This window comes from Pseudochaenichthys georgianus, chromosome 14 (genome assembly GCF_902827115.2).
Source record: "Pseudochaenichthys georgianus chromosome 14, fPseGeo1.2, whole genome shotgun sequence".
NCBI lineage: Eukaryota > Metazoa > Chordata > Actinopteri > Perciformes > Channichthyidae > Pseudochaenichthys > Pseudochaenichthys georgianus.
The window spans coordinates 39,551,194-39,570,707 of record NC_047516.1 but is presented as its reverse complement, the minus strand read 5'-3'; the positions used below and the strand labels follow the sequence as shown (position 1 = coordinate 39,570,707).

At 43.5% G+C, this 19,514-nt stretch overlaps 1 protein-coding gene across 3 annotated transcripts in view; it reads left to right on the top strand.

Annotated features, from left to right (window-relative positions):
• Positions 1-19,099, top strand: part of dlg2 (discs, large homolog 2 (Drosophila)) — a 407,394-nt gene extending 388,295 nt beyond the window's left edge. The window contains exons 21-30 of one of the 3 annotated variants that reach the window (XM_034098934.2): positions 362-476; positions 881-1,057; positions 1,706-1,784; positions 2,850-2,946; positions 4,305-4,355; positions 13,561-13,662; positions 16,551-16,723; positions 16,944-17,053; positions 17,595-17,686; positions 18,693-19,099. In XM_034098934.2, coding sequence (XP_033954825.1) covers positions 362-476; positions 881-1,057; positions 1,706-1,784; positions 2,850-2,946; positions 4,305-4,355; positions 13,561-13,662; positions 16,551-16,723; positions 16,944-17,053; positions 17,595-17,686; positions 18,693-18,799 — 1,103 coding nt within the window. In that variant the 3' untranslated portion in view covers positions 18,800-19,099. Of the gene's footprint in view, positions 1-361; positions 477-880; positions 1,058-1,705; positions 1,785-2,849; positions 2,947-3,294; positions 3,341-4,304; positions 4,356-13,560; positions 13,663-16,550; positions 16,724-16,943; positions 17,054-17,594; positions 17,687-18,692 lie in introns of all 3 variants that reach the window. The other 2 variants (XM_034098932.1, XM_034098935.1) reach the window with 2 other exon arrangements.
• Positions 19,100-19,514: the final 415 nt, after the last annotated feature.

Genomic DNA, 19,514 nt, shown 5'->3' with positions numbered 1-19,514 from the left:
CCTCTGAAGCACACCTGACCCCCCCCCCCAGATGCCCCCCCCTCCACCCTGTCTGACTCTTTGAACCCTCTTGACTTTACCTTATGTGCCGCTGCTCACAGGTCGTGACCTTCAGACACTGAGCAGATATGTATATGCCAGTGGAATGAGTGTAGCTGTAGTAAACCGGATCCATTGCCTGACAGAACTCCTGCGTAGTTCTAATGGTACATGGGATCCTCATCACATGTTTACATCACTTCCTTTGTAGAGAAACAACACATGCTTTACAAGTGGTGAATGTCATGGTCCCTGGAGATGTTTCAGAAGAGACAATTATTGAACAACTTTTCACTTAATATTGGACATATCTTTTTTTCAGAGTACGGGCGTTTTGAGGCCAAAATCCATGACCTGCGGGAACAGATGATGAACCACAGCATGAGCTCTGGGTCAGGGTCTCTGCGGACCAATCAAAAGAGGTCGCTTCATGTGAGGTTGGTCTTTTTAGGTATTCACCCTTATTTAGAAAGTTCAAGCTTAATTTAGATAAAAAAGGAGCCCATCCATTCAATCCCCACATGTGATACACTTCTTTATTTCAGGCTACATGGTCATATTAAAGAATACAGTCTTTTAAAAGGATTGCGTGAAAAACTGTGACAGGGAGTCAACTGAATAAATGACAATTGCACGCACACATATATTATAAACCAGGTTTCAGATCTGCAACACAAGAACATGTCCTATTATAGAACCCCCCATGGACCAGCATCACTGTTCTCTCTGACCTGGTAAAGATATGCTTCCAGTTCCCCACCACTCAATTAGGAAAGGCCTCACGCGGAGGAGTGGAGGACTTCAGTGCTAAATACTAACCCAGATATCTTCCACGGGATAGGGCACTGTTTGACTATGAGAAGGCAAAGGACAGCGGCCTCCCCAGCCAGGGGCTCAGCTTCAAGTATGGGGACATCCTCCATGTCATCAACGCCTCCGATGATGAGTGGTGGCAGGCCCGCCGGGTCACCCCACATGGAGACAGTGAGGAAATGGGTGTCGTCCCCAGCAAGAGACGGTGAGCACCGAATAGAGATCTGTCTCTGGTGATGATTCTAAATGATATTGATTGTGCTAAAATAGGAACCCTTGCTAGTTAATGCGGTGACAATGACGCAAACCAAAGGGTAACCTTATTCCTCACAGCTGTGCTCCGGTGGAGCCAGTACAAACACACAGGAATACATTTGATGCAAAGAGAGGGACGGGTGGCGCAGTGGTCTGTGCATCTGATCATCAGATCAAGGGGGGTGCTGGGGAACTCCAGTTCGAAACCCGCTCCCGCCGCCACTGCGTCAGGCCGTTGTGTCCTTGGGCAAGACACTTCACCCGGATCTGCTCCTGTGGGTATTGTCCACAGTACATGTATGACACCAATGTGTACTTGTAAAAGCGCCTCGATGACTTCGAGGCGTGAAGATGGCCGGTGTGGCGCAGTGCGCTGTGCAATGATCAAGGGGTGAAACCCACCGCCGGTGTGTCCTTGGGCAAGACACTTAAACTTGCTCCTGTGGGTATTGCTCACATGTATAAAAAGATGTGTAATTCGTATCTGTAAAGCGCTTTGAGCATCTGGAAAAGCGCTATAATAAATGTAAGTAATTATTATTAAGAGATATATAATACGACTCTGTTGTTCAATGTGAGTCACATGACTTTGTCCCAGCAGGGTGGAAAGGAAAGAGCGAGCGCGGCTAAAGACGGTGAAGTTCAACGCCAAGCCAGGCTCATTTGACTCCAAAGGGGTGAGTGTTCCCACAGTGATGATCATTCATGGTGCCGTGTAATCATTGCTTCTGTTGTTCTGCCTGCACCACATGTCCATGCTTCAATCACATGATATAGATTAGATATACATCCAAACACTTCAGCCAGTTTCCTCTTTTGTTTGTGTAATTCATCAAAGAAAACACATTTCTAAATACCAATATCCTCTGTATGGGTGTATTGTATTTATTACAGGTAAATGAGTCGGTGTTTTTTAAAACGGCTGTAAGAGAAGAAGCTTTATAAGAGTTGGCTTTTCTGCTTCAGCTCATTTTACAAATATCTGTGTTACTGTATCTTTTCACACATATTATAACATATTAAATATGCAAATATATTCTACCAGTTCTTGACGGTACTACGTTTGAGCAGGACTCTGTGCAAATATTACCCAGCAGCAGCCTTTTGTCTTCAGATGATGATTTCCACACACTTTTTATTGTTTGAAGTTGAGTTCCATTCCTTCTTCCCATTAATGCATGTGTTCTCTTCTCTATGTCTGACCCCAAGTGTGACTTCTCTCACGGCATGACTTCAACTCTTTCTCACCGCGCTTCACTTTGAATGCATCTGATGCAACTGTGGCACAGCAAAAAGCACTGGAGCGGGTCAGAGGGATAATTATATATAAGAGTGTATCTCTTCCGGTCCTGCTAGTTCCTGATCCGGGTCTGGACTGGAGACGTAATGCTCAGCATGAGTTTGACTGACTTCCTGTCAGCTGAAAGAATAGCCACAATAAAAACACTTCAACTTTGAATAGGTTTCAAAGAAAACTCATCATGGTTTCCATTCCAACAAGTTGCAATACAGAAATAGCATTTACTCTGGGCTAGACGAAATGAATCTTTCCATAATGTTACAAATATCTAAAAATAAAAGATTCATTTATGTTATTTATTCATTAGCTACCTTACAAATTCAGCATTGACATTATTTGAACTGGATGGTGGAGGAAGAGTTGTAAGCTTCACTGTCAGAGCTCCTTGACCCACAGTCTGCATGAACGTGACGCCGTGTGCCCGTGCTTTCTCTCCTCACAGTCATTCCATGACAAACGCAAAAAGAATTTCATCTTTACACGAAAGTTCCCATTCTACAAGAACAAAGATGGTGAGCAGGATGGCAGTGATTCTGACAGTAAGTAAGCTCACAGACAGACACACGTAGAGCTTCCTCTCATCGTCACTTCCTGTCCGTTGGGTCTCTTACTCTCTGTCGGACCCCACTCCGAGGCGTGCTGGCTCAGACTCTGGTCAGAGAGCAGGAGAGAAGCCACATGTTCATCTTTTCGTGACAAGTGCCCATATGGTGATGTCATATATAAGTTGAATCTCAAGCCGCCTGCAGTGTGTGTCATGTTGAGAGGGCCCCCTGCTGGCGGCTCAGTGTCGGTGCAGACAGATGCAGCTCCTCTCACTCAGCTTACGTTGTGGCTCTCCTCCTTCCTCTCTCTCTTCTGTTGTGGCTTCTGTGGACGGCCGGTAGGACATCCTGGGGATAGGTGATGATGGGTATGGGACAAAGACATTCAGTAAGTGGGTCCGGGAATGATTCCTTATCTCTGTTTACTGCGACCCCCCCCTGACAACACGTCACATTTCCTGTCTGCTCCTCTTGCCTGCTCTGTTGCATGCCGCCTGTGGGCTTCTCTTGCTCCTCAGTTTGCAGTGTACCTCCATCAGTGGGGGGGCTGCTTCCACAAACTCAAGGTCTGGGAGGCCTCACTCAATGATGACTGTACTGGCACTATGTGCATGCTAAATAGACTATAAATAAATATATATCTATATATATATAGATTAACAGATATATATATATATATATATGTGCATGTTTGCATGCCACTGAAACAACTAAAGAAACAACTAACGTGGGTTTGTCTTTGCTGGTGAGCATGTCCGTTTAAAGCAACATTTGGAAGCTAATCACAACTACGTCTATTTTTGTTTTGTGGGTAATGTTTTAATGTGTTTCATTAAATGTTTTAGTTATCAAGGACAGACATTTACTTTCATATTGATTCCTTTTTATTTGAATGTTATGTCTTTTGCAGCTCTTACTTTATACTTAGTAAGATACCAGTTCCTAAAGTGTTGTTCTTCATACAATTCCTAGACAGCATTTCTCCTTGTAACCATATTGACTGAGCTACAGAAACACACTTTGAAGTGTACAAGGAAGTTACACAAACAGCAGTTAACTGTTCATAGTCACGATAATAAGTCATATATCACATCGTATCGTGTTTCCTGAGCTGCTGCATGTAGTCAATCGGGAAGCTGGAGCAGTGAGAGAAAGACCTGTATGAAGCATGAGCTGCAGTGTGTGTCCTCAGGGCCAGGCGACCTGTGTGCAGGTCATCAGTAGACAGACCAAACCTAATCGGGACATGTTCAGTGACTTGTGCTGTCTCTCTGTCAAATACGGCACGTTGTTTAGTTCAGTAATAAGATGTTGTCTAAATACCAACATGTTTCCCTCTGAACTCCTTCCAGGGAGTCAAGAGGATGTGATTCTCTCCTATGAACCTGTGATCCGGCAAGAAAGTAAGTAGTCATGTATGTGTGTCATCAAAGCCAATGTATCTGAACATGTGACTCGGTATAGTAGTAATACTCTGAAACAGATCTGCACTCCTGGTAGAACATGACAATGTGGGAAACATTCACAACCAAAGTGAGGGAAGGGGGAGGTAGGTCTGAGAGATGTAGGGAGGGGGAGGTAGGTCTGAGAGATGTAGGGAGGGGGAGGTAGGTCTGAGAGATGTAGGGAGGGGGAGGTAGGTCTGAGAGATGTAGGGAGGGGGAGGGGGGGCATGCCCCGACCCAACCCAGGCTGCGGCCACACGAGGACGAATTCGGTCGTTTGCGTTACTGTTTAGTGTCATATAGACCGTTCAGCCACACGAGGACGACCGAATACGGCACTAAACGACTGAGGAAACGATAACGGGTCCCAAGGTGGATAGAAAGGCATACGCAGCTCTCTGGGGGGTCAAACGGCTCCGTGTGTGCGCCCTATACGATCATTTTCTGATCACTGATAGTGATTGCGCAATAGCCCCGCCTCTCCCCACCTCTTCTGCTCACCTCTGCTCACCTCCGCTTACCCCGCGCCATTGCTGAAGTGTTTCGCCACCAACAACAACAACAATGGCGGATCGCAGAGTTGCTATCGTGCTCCGGACGCTATTGACCATGCTACAGTTGTTTGTGCAACATCTACAGCAATAATGATGAGGCAATAGCCCCGCCTCTCCCCACCTCTGCTGCTCACCCCGCGTCAAAGTAAACTGCACCCTGAATTCAGATTATTTATCTTTCTCTCGATATGGGCCTAAACGCGAGTGAAGTCTAATCTGACAGGACGGAGACACGCAGCTCTGCTCACCTGCAGCTCCTCCCGCTGCAGCTAAACACACACTTCAAGTCAGATCATCACCCTTAGCTATTTTAATTACCTCTCAAACTAAACTAGTTATAAATATGTTTATTTTTACTGTCGGCCGGGTCACTCATTACTGGATCAGCTGCTGCATGAGACAGACACTGACGCTGTCCGAAGAGAGGGAGGAAAAAGAGAGGCTCCGTGTATTTTATTATTATATTATATAGAGTCGTTATTCATTTGTTTTAAAGCTCAATAAATAACAAAGAAGACCTTTGACCGGCACTTTTATCATTTTGTCCGGAAGATTTAAACTTTAATACACGCTGACTGGCGAAAAACTCTGCCCGGTTCCCTCGGCCCCCACCGCGGAGAATAAACAGAAGGGCAACCATGACAACCATGCTTCTTCGCTGCTTTTGTGGAGGAAGTTACAGCGCCACGTACAGGCTCGGCATATGTACTGCAGCTTCTCCAGCGGTTGGAGCTAAACGGAGCGGTCTCGTGTGGACAGACACTATCCGGATAACTATTGCGTGTGGACGAAAGCTTGTTTGCGATTGCGTTTGCGTTAATCCTATGCGTTTAGCCGTTTTCGTCCTCGTGTGGCCGCAGCCCCAGTCTCACGGCATTTCGTGTTCACCAACACGATTTTTAATCTATTGATTCGTGTTCACCATCACGATTTGCCCCTTTTTTTCGTGTTGCACAGCACGATTTTAAAAGCAATGTATTTCTACTGCCTGCAGCACGTCTTTTTCTCCGGTCGGGTCGTGGGAGACCGGAAGCTGTGTGGTTCATAAAAACATGTTCTTACTCAATATCAAGCCACAGTTATTGCTTTTATTCTAAATCGTATCATTTCGGACTTTTGTTGCCGTCTGTGAGGAAAATAAATGGCTCAAAGCCTCAGGATACTGAAATCTGTATTTTTAAATATTTTTTCCTTCTAATTTGTTATTCTTTTCAAAATAACACACAATTATCCTTGCTTTTATTTATTGGTTTAATTCCATTTTTTGGCGTCCGTCAGGAACTGAATTTCAAAATAAAAATAACCGGAAACAGACGTTTCGAGCATCATTGCGATTATCAACATTTCTGAGTTTAGGATGGCCGAAGACACTACACTACCCATAATCCCCAGCTATCGTTTAGGACTACAGTCCCCGTAAGGTTACGCAGAGCGTCAAACAGCTGTGTGAAATGGAACGAAACCACGCCAGACTTTCCAAAACTGGAATCGAACGCCCCCCCAGAACTACACATGCTGGCTATTGTGTTTCGCAAAATGTTCCATGGGACGTCTCTACTGAACGTTTTCGTTTTTCCCACAATTAGAAGTTGCCAGTATTAAACACATTGGTGTTATCAAATGTAAAACATATAATTAATAAATGGGTGAAAATCGCTTGTGTCCATAATGCGCAGCATTAATATATACCCACATGACAGCTCATTGCTACTTTGTAATTCTACTCCACTACAATTCAGAGGTTAACCTGGTATTTTTACTCCACTGCATTTATTTGAGTTACTTTGCAGATTCTGATTAATGATGTGAAATATAAAAACCCTTAAATCAGACTTTAGTTACACCTGAGTAAAATTCAGGTAAGGTGATTGTCAAGTGCCAACAATCAGGAGAGATATTTGATAGTTGGTGCTTGAGAAGACTAAACATGTATCTGCAATTGACATGAATGGAAACAAGTAATAAAGTATATTCATTACTCGTTATTCTCTACTAATAGTTAATTAAAGACTGTATATTATGGCTATTTTGCACATCCCTTTCAAGATTTTCAAAGGTTTATTGACATATCATACACAACTACGGTGTAGTTATGCAATGAATGAAAAACTTGGGTCACAGGTTCCTCAACAGTGCATTACAAGACATCTATCAATATGTGTGTACCACCACCATTAAACTGTTATATTCTGCACATTTCTTAATCTGACTTTAATCTGTTATTTAATGTTTAAATAAAGGTTAATCCGTTTTTCTGTTTTGCACCTCCTCCAATTAATATCTTTGTACATCCTGCACTAAACTGTTTTATTGTAGAGATCACTTATAGTATCTTCTTGATTTTTTATATTCTATATTTCTATATTTATACTTTCCCCCTATGAAAGTATGTATTCTTAATATTTTTTTAATCAAATATAACACATAAAAACAATAATTCAATAACGTGCTTTAACCACTAGGAGGTGTACACAAGGTACACACAGCCATAATAACTTTGTATTATTAGTGTGTATGTACAACATCTGAAGATGTATAGTTGTATGCATGCTTTCACATAATTTTACAGCATATTGCTATACTATTTCAGACTCAGTATTTACATTCTTACATTCAAAGAAAATCAGTAATATCTTTAAAAACTACAGTCCTTTTCTATCAGCTGTGCACCGTTATGGTGTAAATATAACCTATCTATGAATTAGATCAAATGTAAAAGTCAGCCGAATTAGTGTTGATACTGCAAGGAGACGTATTGTGTGAAGAGAAATTGAAGATGTTGTTTAATTGTTGATATATTTATGATCCACGTCAAGTATTCAGTTTCGGCGGCATTTCTTCCAGTTTTTCCAAAGGTCTTCTCATCAGGGCTCTCTAAATAAAGAACTACGGCAGATCTGTGATATACAATGCAGCCGAACCGTGTATTACAATGCCGTTATGTGCAGGGCTGTATCCAGGATTTCCTAAATACCGAGGTCCAAACATGCTATCGGGGTTCGGGGGATACCCCCCGAGACTTTTGGGATGTTCATGATCTAGTTAGGTGCTTTTTAAGTCCTGTGATTTCAAACCATGTCAGCGGGCTGACAATGTCAGCATCAATTATTTTTAAAGTCTAATACATAAGAATCAGTTGTTTGTTACTATTAATGATCTGGACATGCAGAAGAGGATAAAATGATCACAACACATTGTCAACATTCATTTTCCATGTCTCTCTCCTTTCCATAACCTGCACCCTCTCTTCCATCGTCTTTAGTCTCTCTGTCTTCTTCCTGTTCTTTACTCTCTCTGTCCTCTACTCCCTCGTTGTTCACTGTTTGCTCCTCCTCACTTGTCGCTCCTCACTTGTCTCCTCCTCACTTGTCGCTCCTGCCAGTGAATTAAAAGCAATTCAGCTATTTAGTTCATTTCACTTGTTTGTTTGCATTCTTTTTTTAATTTAAATCTGTTTTGTTTGATTCTCAAAAGAGAACAAAGATGTAAGCAAATTGTGTTTTATACAAGTGTATGTTATTATGACATCATAACTGTAATAGATATTACAGTTATGTATGTATTAAAATTATGCCTGTTGTAAATGAAGACTATTGTTATAGATACATAGATAGATAAATAGATGGGCTTATTAAGCCTACATTATGTTGTGTGACTCCAGTTCCTCCCTGACTTCCATCACTTTCTCTCTCTCTCTTTCTCTCTGCCTGTCCTGTCTCTTCCTTACTAACGCTGAGCTTCAACTGACGTGGTCTTTTCATTATATCTGAGTCAGTGTAAAAAGAAAACAATACAATGTTATATCTTCAATGTTTTACTCAAATTGAAATGAAAGAAAAGCATTACAACGTTTGTTAAAAGGTAATCCTTCTGACATTGGATGAACGTAATTAACTTTAGCTCTCTAGCTAGTTTATTCACGCAATTTAAACCAAAGTATAGCCTATAGCTGCAATATCAGTTAGTGTGCATGTTGTCGGACGTCCACTGACTAACGTAGTGCGTTCACACAGGATCTGCTGGTCATATGATGTCCTGGGCCCAGGAGTTCAACACTTTTAATCCCTATCTGATCAGATCAGATTTGGATTTTGGGGAGTTCAAAACCAAACAACAGGATTAGGATCACTTTGATATCCGATCAGATCAGGAAATCCAATCCAAGCTTTAATCTGGATCAAATCTTCAAAACGGGTAGTTCAAACCAACAACACAGGATTGGGATCAGTTTGATCCCAAATAACTGGATTATCCTGATCCCACCAGAGGGGTGGATTTCCAGTGGATTACCAGAGCAAAATGTACTGTGCCATTTATTTAAAAATATGTTTCAATATAAATAAGATGGCAAAGTTTGTTAACTGAAATAATACACAATTTTTAGCCTTCATGGCAAATCAATTTTATTTTTCATTTTTTGCTCACGTTTGTGGTGCCCTATTTTGTTTTCAACCAAATGTTGATGACATAAATGTTTATGCTCATGAAAGTATCACAACAAAGATTGTCAATCACAAATGTTATTTAGATTAAAGAAAAAATATCTTCAACAAAAAAAAAGTCCATCATCTGTCATCACCTTTCAAAGTAAGTGCGGACAATAGAAGTCTCTGCAATCTCTCTTGTCTTCCTTGTATTATTTTTCATGTCCACTAGATGGCGCTCGGTAGGATTAAAGCACTGATATTCAGGATCGAGTCATCTTGAAAAGTCGTAATCTGGATCAGGGTGATCCTATCCTGAAATGCTTTGAACTCCAGGGACAAAATCTGTCCGATTTGTCTGATCCTGGATCACAAAACATGGGATTTCAAAATCTGATCGGATCTGATTGAGATTAAAAGTTTTGAACTCTTGGGCCCTGATGAACAGAAACACAATCAGCCCGCTGGACTCAGATCTCTAGATACTTCTTCACTCCTTCGCTGCTCCGATACAAGTCCGGGGCCCTTTCTCATTTCTCGAACTCCCCTCCTCGATTCCCCTCCTCGACTCCTATCCTCGATACTTAGTCCCGCCCACAGGAGATGCGAGCGGAGGAGCCGAGGAGGGGAACCGAGGAGAGAGGAGTGGAAGCAGCAGGCGGTTAGAGAAATGAGAACTCCTCTCCTCTGAGCGGTCATTTTAAAGAGACGTCCATTAATGATGACAGGAGGCACAGCAGCCCTCTGTCTGATGGACAGATGTGTTCATGATGACTTATATATTTACTTTGATTCATTCACAGTGCGGTATAATGAGACAATAACAGGCTACAGATGCGGACACACACACACACATATATATATGTATATATTTATATAAATATATACAATTTCAGAATCAAGCAGAGCACTCTCATAATAACGTAACACTATCAGAGACTGGATATATCCCCCCCCCCCCTCTCTGGTTGCTACAATGTGGAAAATAAATTACGGGCCAAAAGTTTTATTTACAAGTATTAAAAGTAAGCAGAGGACACCAAATCAACTGATACCTGTCTGTCCGCTGCATCTACGCACACACTGTACCACACACCTACACCACACACACGCACATACAGCTCCTAAAACAGGCTACAGCTGTTGTGTATTTTATTGTGAAGCACTAAATGGTTTTAGAAAAATATGGACTCTTTGTTTGTAGATATCTACTAAACTAAAGCAAAAAGAGTAGGCCTGTTCTACTGAGTGATATATATTATACACACTGCTCTGCTTTCTGCACGGACCTCACAGCTGTTCTCACTGTAAACATCGCGTCGCGATGAAAGCAGTTAATAAAATAATATCCAGGGGATGCATGCAGAGCTGTCATTGGCTGAGATCAGTCCGGCCGTGCGTCACGAGTCTTTGAAACATCTCTGTTCCCGGAAATGCATCCACGAAGCAGCCGTGGAGGACCCATCAGTGTATCCTCGGTCATAGCTCCTCCAGAGAGCCTCCTCGACGCTCGATCCTCGGTCCTCGAAGTGCATTTAGAGAAATGAGATGTCCTTCAACATGGCGCGCTGAAATTCATTTCCGGGTCACTACCGGAGGACCGAGGAGTCGAGGAGTCGAGGAGGGGGATTTGATAAAATGAGAAAGGGCCCGGGCTGCGGTGGTTTGTTGATACATGTCGTCTTCTTCTGTTTGCTTTAACAGAGGCTACGTAGTTATGCAGCGCCCCCATGGTCAGTAAATGGAAGTACTACAAAGAACCCCGTTTAGTGCAATTATTTCACAAGTTTTGTTATACACAGCTCGGAAAATATTACCGAGGTCCGGACCTCGGTGACCTCAATGGTGGATACGGCCATGGTTATGTGATGACTTTCAAAGAGAAAAGCAAGAGCACTCGGAATTAAGTATTCTTTTATTCTTTTAAAATGTTTTCCGGATTTCATATAATATAAACACCAAATCCCAGCATGCATTGCGGCTAACACATCCAATCAGCGAGCTTAAAACCATAGCTGAGGATCTTGGGTAATCGCTCGAAATGCCTTCGTCTGTTTCCGGTTATTTTTATTTTGAAATTCAGTTCCTGACGGACGCCAAAAAAGCCCGAGATTATGGAATTAAACCAATAAATAAAAGCAAGGATAATTGTGTGTTATTGGTGAGTAAATAACAGTGTGTTATTTTGAAAAGAATAACGAATTAGAAGGAAAAAAATATTTAAAAATACAGATTTCAGTATCCTGAGGCTCTGAGCCCCATTTATTTTCCTCACAGACGGCAACAGAAGTCCGAAATTATACGATTTAAAATAAAAGCAATAACTGTGGCTTGATATTGAGTAAGAACATGTTTTTATGAACCACACAGCTTCCGGTCTTCCACGACCCGACCGGAGAAAAAGACGTGCTGCCGCCTGCAGGCACGAAACACACTAGGCTTGTTTGAGACAAGCAAGACCTGCGCAGACCTGCGCAGTTGCGATCAACGTCTTGCTAGTGCGTTGCATGATGGTTAGTCATTTTGTCCGACTTGCTCTGGAGGCTCGCCCACATGAGACTTTGAAATCTCGCGGGACAAAGACGCCCGCAGCCTTGAGAGCGAGGCGAGGCGAGTTGGCGCAGTTGCTCTCCACGAGCTGCGGAAGCGAAATGCTTGATGGGAAACGGCTCACTGGTATCTCGAGCTGAGCGCTCATTGGTGGTTTTTACCACGTGCTGCTGATGAAACTCTCCCATTGGCTGGCAAAAGTTTGTGTTGTTTTGTGTCAGTTTTACATCGCCACATCCATTCCCATTTTTCATCATTGTTCCACAATGTTTATCATCATGAAATTAATATCTATATATTTTATACTATACTGCTTACCGTTTTCATACTTTATATATCTTAGCATATTCATACACACTGTTCATACTGCTCACAGGCTGATATCTAGTGTATTCATACCCCACTGTTTATTCATCATTCAATTCATTCTAGATGTTATTCTGTAGATTGTGTACATTACTTTCCACCTCACTGCTTGTTGCACCTGGTTAGAAGCTAAACTGCATTTCGTTGTCTCAGTACCTGTAATATGTGCAATAACAATAACGTTTCTCTCTAAGTTAAACCAAATCATTAAAATAAAATCTATTGTAATGTAATGATTTGGTTTAACCTTATTTATTGAATACATCATTTAAGATGGCAAGATTAAATCAAATGACATCCATGTTGTACACATCATAAAGCTTAAAGTGGCAGCTAAAGAATTAACACAGCAGCAGGTCTGTTCAATGCATGCTCATGAAGCTTCATGTGTGCGGATCTGAAGGGACTGATCATTTGTAGCCTGTCCACCTATCAGTTTTGCAAACGCCAACGCAATTTCCGCCATTGCAAACCCAGCCAGTCAAGCCGACTCCGAGTCCGAGCTGTCCGACTTAAGACGAGCTTTTTGACACCTCCCCCGGCTGCGATCGGCTACTCTCGTCTACTTTCGAGGCGAGCCGCAATGTGTCTCAAACAAGCCTACTACCAGTAGAAATACATTGCTTTTAAAATCGTGCTGTGCAACACGAAAAAAAGGGGCAAATCGTGATGGTGAACACGAATCAATAGATTAAAAATCGTGTTGGTGAACACGAAATGCCGTGAGACTGGGTTGCCCGACCAGGAGGCTTAACTTAGTGAAAAGACAGCCACAATGAAAACACACAGTTAAGTTACTATGCTTTGCTTAATAACTGTTATGTATATCTATAGTTGGTGTGTTTCAATGTTGTATATACATTCGTGTTGAAACTGTGTTAGACACATGTAGTCTTTCTTGTATAAGTGTAACTGTAACTGTAACTGTAGCCAGTTTGCAAACAGCACACTTTTACCCAGAAGACAGCACTAGAGATAAGTGATGGTAGTCTGCTGTAAAAGCTTCTAAAGATATTGGTGTATATAGTAGTATATTCAATTTAAATATAATAGATACTTAATTATATAATGAACTGTTTGAAGTGAGCTTGTATCACTCGTGGAGCTTCGACCAGGAGCCAGAGCAGTGTCAGCAGGAATCACTATTCACACAAACAAGAACTAAAGCCGACAACTATGAAAAATAACCTTTATATGGTGTATTTTCATTCTTAAAAAAACCATCAACGATGCTGGAAGGATGCTGTCAACATTTGTGTTGTCTTCCAGTTAATTATGCCAGACCCGTCATCATCCTGGGGCCGATGAAGGACAGAATCAACGATGACCTGATTTCAGAATTCCCTGAGAAGTTTGGATCTTGTGTTCCACGTAAGCAATCAAGTAAAACAACGGTTCATCTCAAAGTGTGTGAAGTTAGGCTGCATGCTAACACGTAGCAGCATGGCATGAGGTGTGTGAGCTCCCCTGCTCTCCTGACTCTGCGTATCAGGGAACAGCAGCAGGATGCTTTCACGATGTGTTCATCCTAACAGATTCCTCTCTGCATGTTTTAACTGTTTGTTTTGCATGTTCTAATCGCCTCATCTCTTGTACTGGAACACACCTTTCACACCGCGTAAAGCTGCTCACGCGTCCGGGCCCCAAGGTGAGTGGATCCTGAGCCTCTGTTTACAAAGTGAGTGCTGTGGAAGGGGGCCCCTCTGTTTAGAAAGTGAGTGCTGTGGAAGAGGGCCCCTCTGTTTAGAAAGTGAGTGCTGTGGAAGGGGGCCCCTCTGTTTAGAAAGTGAGTGCTGTGGAAGGGGGCCCCTCTGTTTAGAAAGTGAGTGCTGTGGAAGAGGGCCCCTCTGTTTAGAAAGTGAGTGCTGTGGAAGGGGGCCCCTCTGTTTAGAAAGTGAGTGCTGTGGAAGGGGTCCCCTCTGTTTAGAAAGTGAGTGCTGTGGAAGGGGTCCCCTCTGTTTAGAAAGTGAGTGCTGTGGAAGGGGGCCCCTCTGTTTAGAAAGTGAGTGCTGTGGAAGGGGTCCCCTCTGTTTAGAAAGTGAGTGCTGTGGAAGGGGGCCCCTCTGTTTAGAAAGTGAGTGCTGTGGAAGGGGTCCCCTCTGTTTAGAAAGTGAGTGCTGTGGAAGGGGTCCCCTCTGTTTAGAAAGTGAGTGCTGTGGAAGGGGGCCCCTCTGTTTAGAAAGTGAGTGCTGTGGAAGGGGTCCCCTCTGTTTAGAAAGTGAGTGCTGTGGAAGGGGGCCCCTCTGTTTCCTGTGGCATTGCTGTTTGTGCAGAATATCATTTCAACTCTTAGGATACTGCATATTTGTTTTCAATCAAATCATGTACTCCTTCCTTTTCCGTAGAAGAATCAGGAATCAACTTTCTTCTTGATTTTAAAGATATCCGTGTTAAGTTTTCTTTACAATTGTATGTTAACAATGTTCAATAAGGAATTGCCTCTCTTCCAAACTCTAAGAACATTCAAACAGCTATAGAACATACATGAACAAACCACACAAGTTAAGTTGACTTAGTAACAAAGTCAAAACATAGATTGTGACATGTATTGTCCATCATTTTCTCGCTTGTACACATTTCATAAAACCCTTTAGCAGTGAGTTGATATATTTAAGGTGCATGTGAACAGGGCAGCGTGGGTACGGCACCGAGCGCTCTGTGCGCGTGAGTGCAGTTAGAGGGAGAGTTGATGCACCACGTTAAAGATCTGCAATGCCATGGCTCTGTTAAGAGGACTTTGGTAAAGGTGGGTGCGGCCTGTGCTCTTAAGAGGTTTCAGAATGTGGCTCTAAGAGGACTTTGGTAAAGGTGGATGCGGCCTGTGCTCTTAAGAGGTTTCAGAATGTGGCTCTGTTAAGAGGACTTTGGTAAAGGTGGGTGCGGCCTGTGCTCTTAAGAGGTTTCAGAATGTGGCTCTAAGAGGACTTTGGTAAAGGTGGGTGCGGCCTGTGCTCTTAAGAGGTTTCAGAATGTGGCTCTGTTAAGAGGACTTTGGTAAAGGTGGGTTGCGGCCTGTGCTCTTAAGAGGTTTCAGAATGTGGCTCTAAGAGGACTTTGGTAAAGGTGGGTGCGGCCTGTGCTCTTAAGAGGTTTCAGAATGTGGCTCTAAGAGGACTTTGGTAAAGGTGGGTGCGGCCTGTGCTCTTAAGAGGTTTCAGAATGTGGCTCTAAGAGGACTTTGGTAAAGGTGGGTGCGGCCTGTGCTCTTAAGAGGTTTCAGATTGTGGCTCTAAGAGGACTTTGGTAAAGGTGGGTGCGGCCTGTGCTCTTAAGAGGTTTCAGAATGTGGCTCTAAGAGGACTTTAGTAAAGGTGGGTGCGGCCTGTGCTCTTAAGAGGTTTCAGAATGTGGCTCTAAGAGGACTTTGGTAAAGGTGGGTGCGGCCTGTGCTCTTAAGAGGTTTCAGAATGTGGCTCTAAGAGGACTTTGGTAAAGGTGGGTGCGGCCTGTGCTCTTAAGAGGTTTCAGAATGTGGCTCTCAGAGGACTTTGGTAAAGGTGGGTGCGGCCTGTGCTCTTAAGAGGTTTCAGAATGTGGCTCTCAGAGGACTTTGGTAAAGGTGGGTGCGGCCTGTGCTCTTAAGAGGTTTCAGAATGTGGCTCTAAGAGGACTTTGGTAAAGGTGGGTGCGGCCTGTGCTCTTAAGAGGTTTCAGAATGTGGCTCTAAGAGGACTTTGGTAAAGGTGGGTGCGGCCTGTGCTCTTAAGAGGTTTCAGAACGACACTTTTCCTAGAGCAACTTTGAAATAATAACTAATGGTGCAGATCCATTGATTGTAAAGAACGATGTTACAATGTGCCAGCCTCCGAATGCGGTGATAAAACAAGGAGTCAAACTAAAGTCGCTTCAAAGATGTATTATATAAATGTTTTCTAACACATTGCAACACAACGTGCTCTACATAAAGATACACTATCAGCCATAGTGCAACGCAAACATCCGGCTTCATGTGATGTCAACAGGTGTGTGAACAATTAGTTTGTAAAGTGTTTAATTGTACAAAGAATCAATGCACATGTGAATCAACACACACACACACACACACACACACACACACACACACACACATTAGTGACTTAGTCAGAAGCCTGCTTCCTGAGTCTGATTGATAAGCAGGGCACAGAGGGCGGCTCTGCTCACAGTCAGTGCAGAGGGTTAGAGAACACTGCATGTGTTTCCTGGACATGTAGCGAGTGGCGACTGATCGTGTGAAGGTATGATGGTTGCTCGGTGATGAAGAGCTTGGTCCTGCTCCACAGATACCACTCGGCCGAAGAGGGACTACGAGGTGGACGGCAGAGACTACCACTTTGTGATGTCCAGAGAGCAGATGGAGAAGGACATCCAGGATCACAAGTTCATCGAGGCGGGGCAGTACAACGATAATCTGTACGGGACCAGCGTCCAGTCTGTGAAGCACGTGGCGGAGAGGGTGAGACTCAGTGTGTTAATATCAGCTGCACTAAGAAGCCAGGATCCCGTACACTTCCTGGTTGTCACTCTGGCTACTCTGTGACACGTGGATGTATTTCACAAGATGCTTTTCATGGCACTGTTTTACAGCATATGAGATGTATTAACGCCTGCAGCTTTGAGGGTAAACGTGATGATCTGAGTGGCTTTAAGTGGTACATTCCTTATGACTCTGTTAGGGTAAACACTGCATTCTGGACGTGTCTGGAAACGCCATCAAGCGACTACAAGTAGCACAACTCTATCCCATCGCCATCTTCATCAAACCTAAGTCTATTGATACACTAATGTGAGTATTCATCTTTTATTATTATGTTTTTCATGAAAGTTACTACAATCTTTTTCATAAAACTGAAAGACTAAATGGAATTTGCTAACACTTTTTTATGAATTCCCCTTAGTATCATGTACTTATACACGCTGAAATACTGAGCACTTTAACACGAAGATGTTCTGATCCACTGCCTGCTTTCAGATAGATATGGAATGTTATAAAGCATCCATTCAAAGTGTGAATACTGCCTGTAATGGCTAGGTCAGGGGAAAGCCTGCATGTCTCCAGTTGCTGTATGAGGTTCTGATCCACGGCAGGGGGTCAGAAGAGAAGTAATGTAGTGAGTGAGTGGGGGGCTTTGGTGAGAGCCCACATCATGGCTTCAGCTCTCAGTTAGAACACAGGCAGTACAGCAGTCTCACAACCAGATGAAGCCGTGGCAATATACATATAGCATATACTGGAAAGTACATGAGTTCAGGCTGACTGCTGCCGCCCGGCCACAGCAGCACATGTAAAAGACAATGATGTGTGGGGTGTTCTTTGCCCGGCACAGGGACATGAACAAGAGACTGACGGAGGACCAGGCCCGGAAGACGTTTGACAGAGCTTTAAAGCTGGAGCAGGAGTTTGGTGAATCCTTCACAGGTAAATAGAAGCACGTGACTCAGTGAAGCACGTGACTCAGTGAAGCACGTGACTCAGTGAAGCACGTGACTCAGTGAAGCACGTGACTCAGTGAAGCACGTGACTCAGTGAAGCACGTGACTCAGTGAAGCACATGACTCAGTGAAAAACGTGACTCAGTGAAGCACGTGACTCAGTGAAGCACATGACTCAGTGAAAAACATGACTCAGTGAAGCACGTGACTCAGTGAAGCACGTGACTCAGTGAAGCACGTGACTCAGTGAAGCACGTGACTCAGTGAAAAACGTGACTCAGTGAAGCACGTGACTCAGTGAAGCACGTGACTCAGTGAAGCACGTGACTCAGTGAAGCACGTGACTCAGTGAAAAACATGACTCAGTGAAGCACGTGACTCAGTGAAGCACATGACTCAGTGAAGCATCTGTATTCAGCTCGTCGCTCACAGTATATGAGGATCAGAGCTGCTGACTCACAGGTGCAGCTGCTGACTCACAGGCAGAGCTGCTGACTCACAGGTGCAGCTGCTGACTCACAGGTGCAGCTGCTGACTCACAGGTGCAGCTGCTGACTCACAGGTGCAGCTGCTGACTCACAGGCAGAGCTGCTGACTCACAGGTGCAGCTGCTGACTCACAGGTGCAGCTGCTGACTCACAGGTGGAGCTGCTGACTCACAGGTGGAGCTGCTGACTCACAGGTGCAGCTGCTGCTGACTCACAGGTGCAGCTGCTGACTCACAGGTGGAGCTGCATCAGGCCTGAGCTATCAGGATGCTCCCACTCGTCAGCTAAGAGTCACTTCTACCATTAGAAGGGAACGGCACTGTGGGACCACTTGTCTTAGAGTATTGCACCATGTTGAATGCAGCCTGGACAAACGTGTATTGTGTTAGTGGAATGATTGCATTTGTGAACTTAAAAAAGGTGTCAGTGAGACAGAATGTTTGACTTGATGTGCCTGTTCTCCACACGCTCCAGAGTACATAAAGAGTTCCCTTTGCTTTGCAGCCCTGGTTCAAGGAGACACCTTAGAGGACATTTATAACCACTGCAAGCAGGTCATAGAAGAACATGCAGGACCCTGTATCTGGATCCCCTCAAAGGAGAAGCTATAACGCTGCTCGCCTGGAAGCCAGTCTGGACTGCTAGGGTTTAGTCATCACTTGTAACATATGATAACTTCTTCATAAATGATTATTGTGTATGTTACATGTTCTATTTAGTTTTTTCACTCATTTTAGTTTATTGCTTCATTTTTCACTCAGCTTGAATGTTCCAGAATGTTCCTGAATGTTTTCCACTGATAGTTTGTCTTGAATATGAACTGTTATCATATTTCTTGAGTTTTATTTAAACTAAAAGTAAGGAATAAATATGGTCGTTTGTCCACCTCAGCACTGTGTGCACATGTTCCCCCTGCGACCCCCCCCCCCCCCCCCCCCCCCCCCACACTGCAGCAACTAGCCAATAATAATCATATATAGTTTGATGTTGTTTCTCTGATCTGCATCTATGCATCCTCTGAAGACAGCTTTACTTTGTGTTTGTTTACATTGTTGTTTCTTCTGAATCACTGTATCTATTTCTCTGACATGACGCTGAGTACGAGTGAGGGAATGTTGTATCTCTGTAAGACTTCCATGTTTCTTTGTTGAGAAGCCGACGATACTCACGTGCTGTTGCTTTGACAACCATTAAAGGGAGGAGGCTACCTTCGGCGCCTGAGATCAACACTATATTTTGCTACTTAAATTGCTCGGGGCACAAAAGCACACAATTATTTATTGTTGAAAATATAACTTTGATTAAAAGGTCATTCAAAGAGCATAT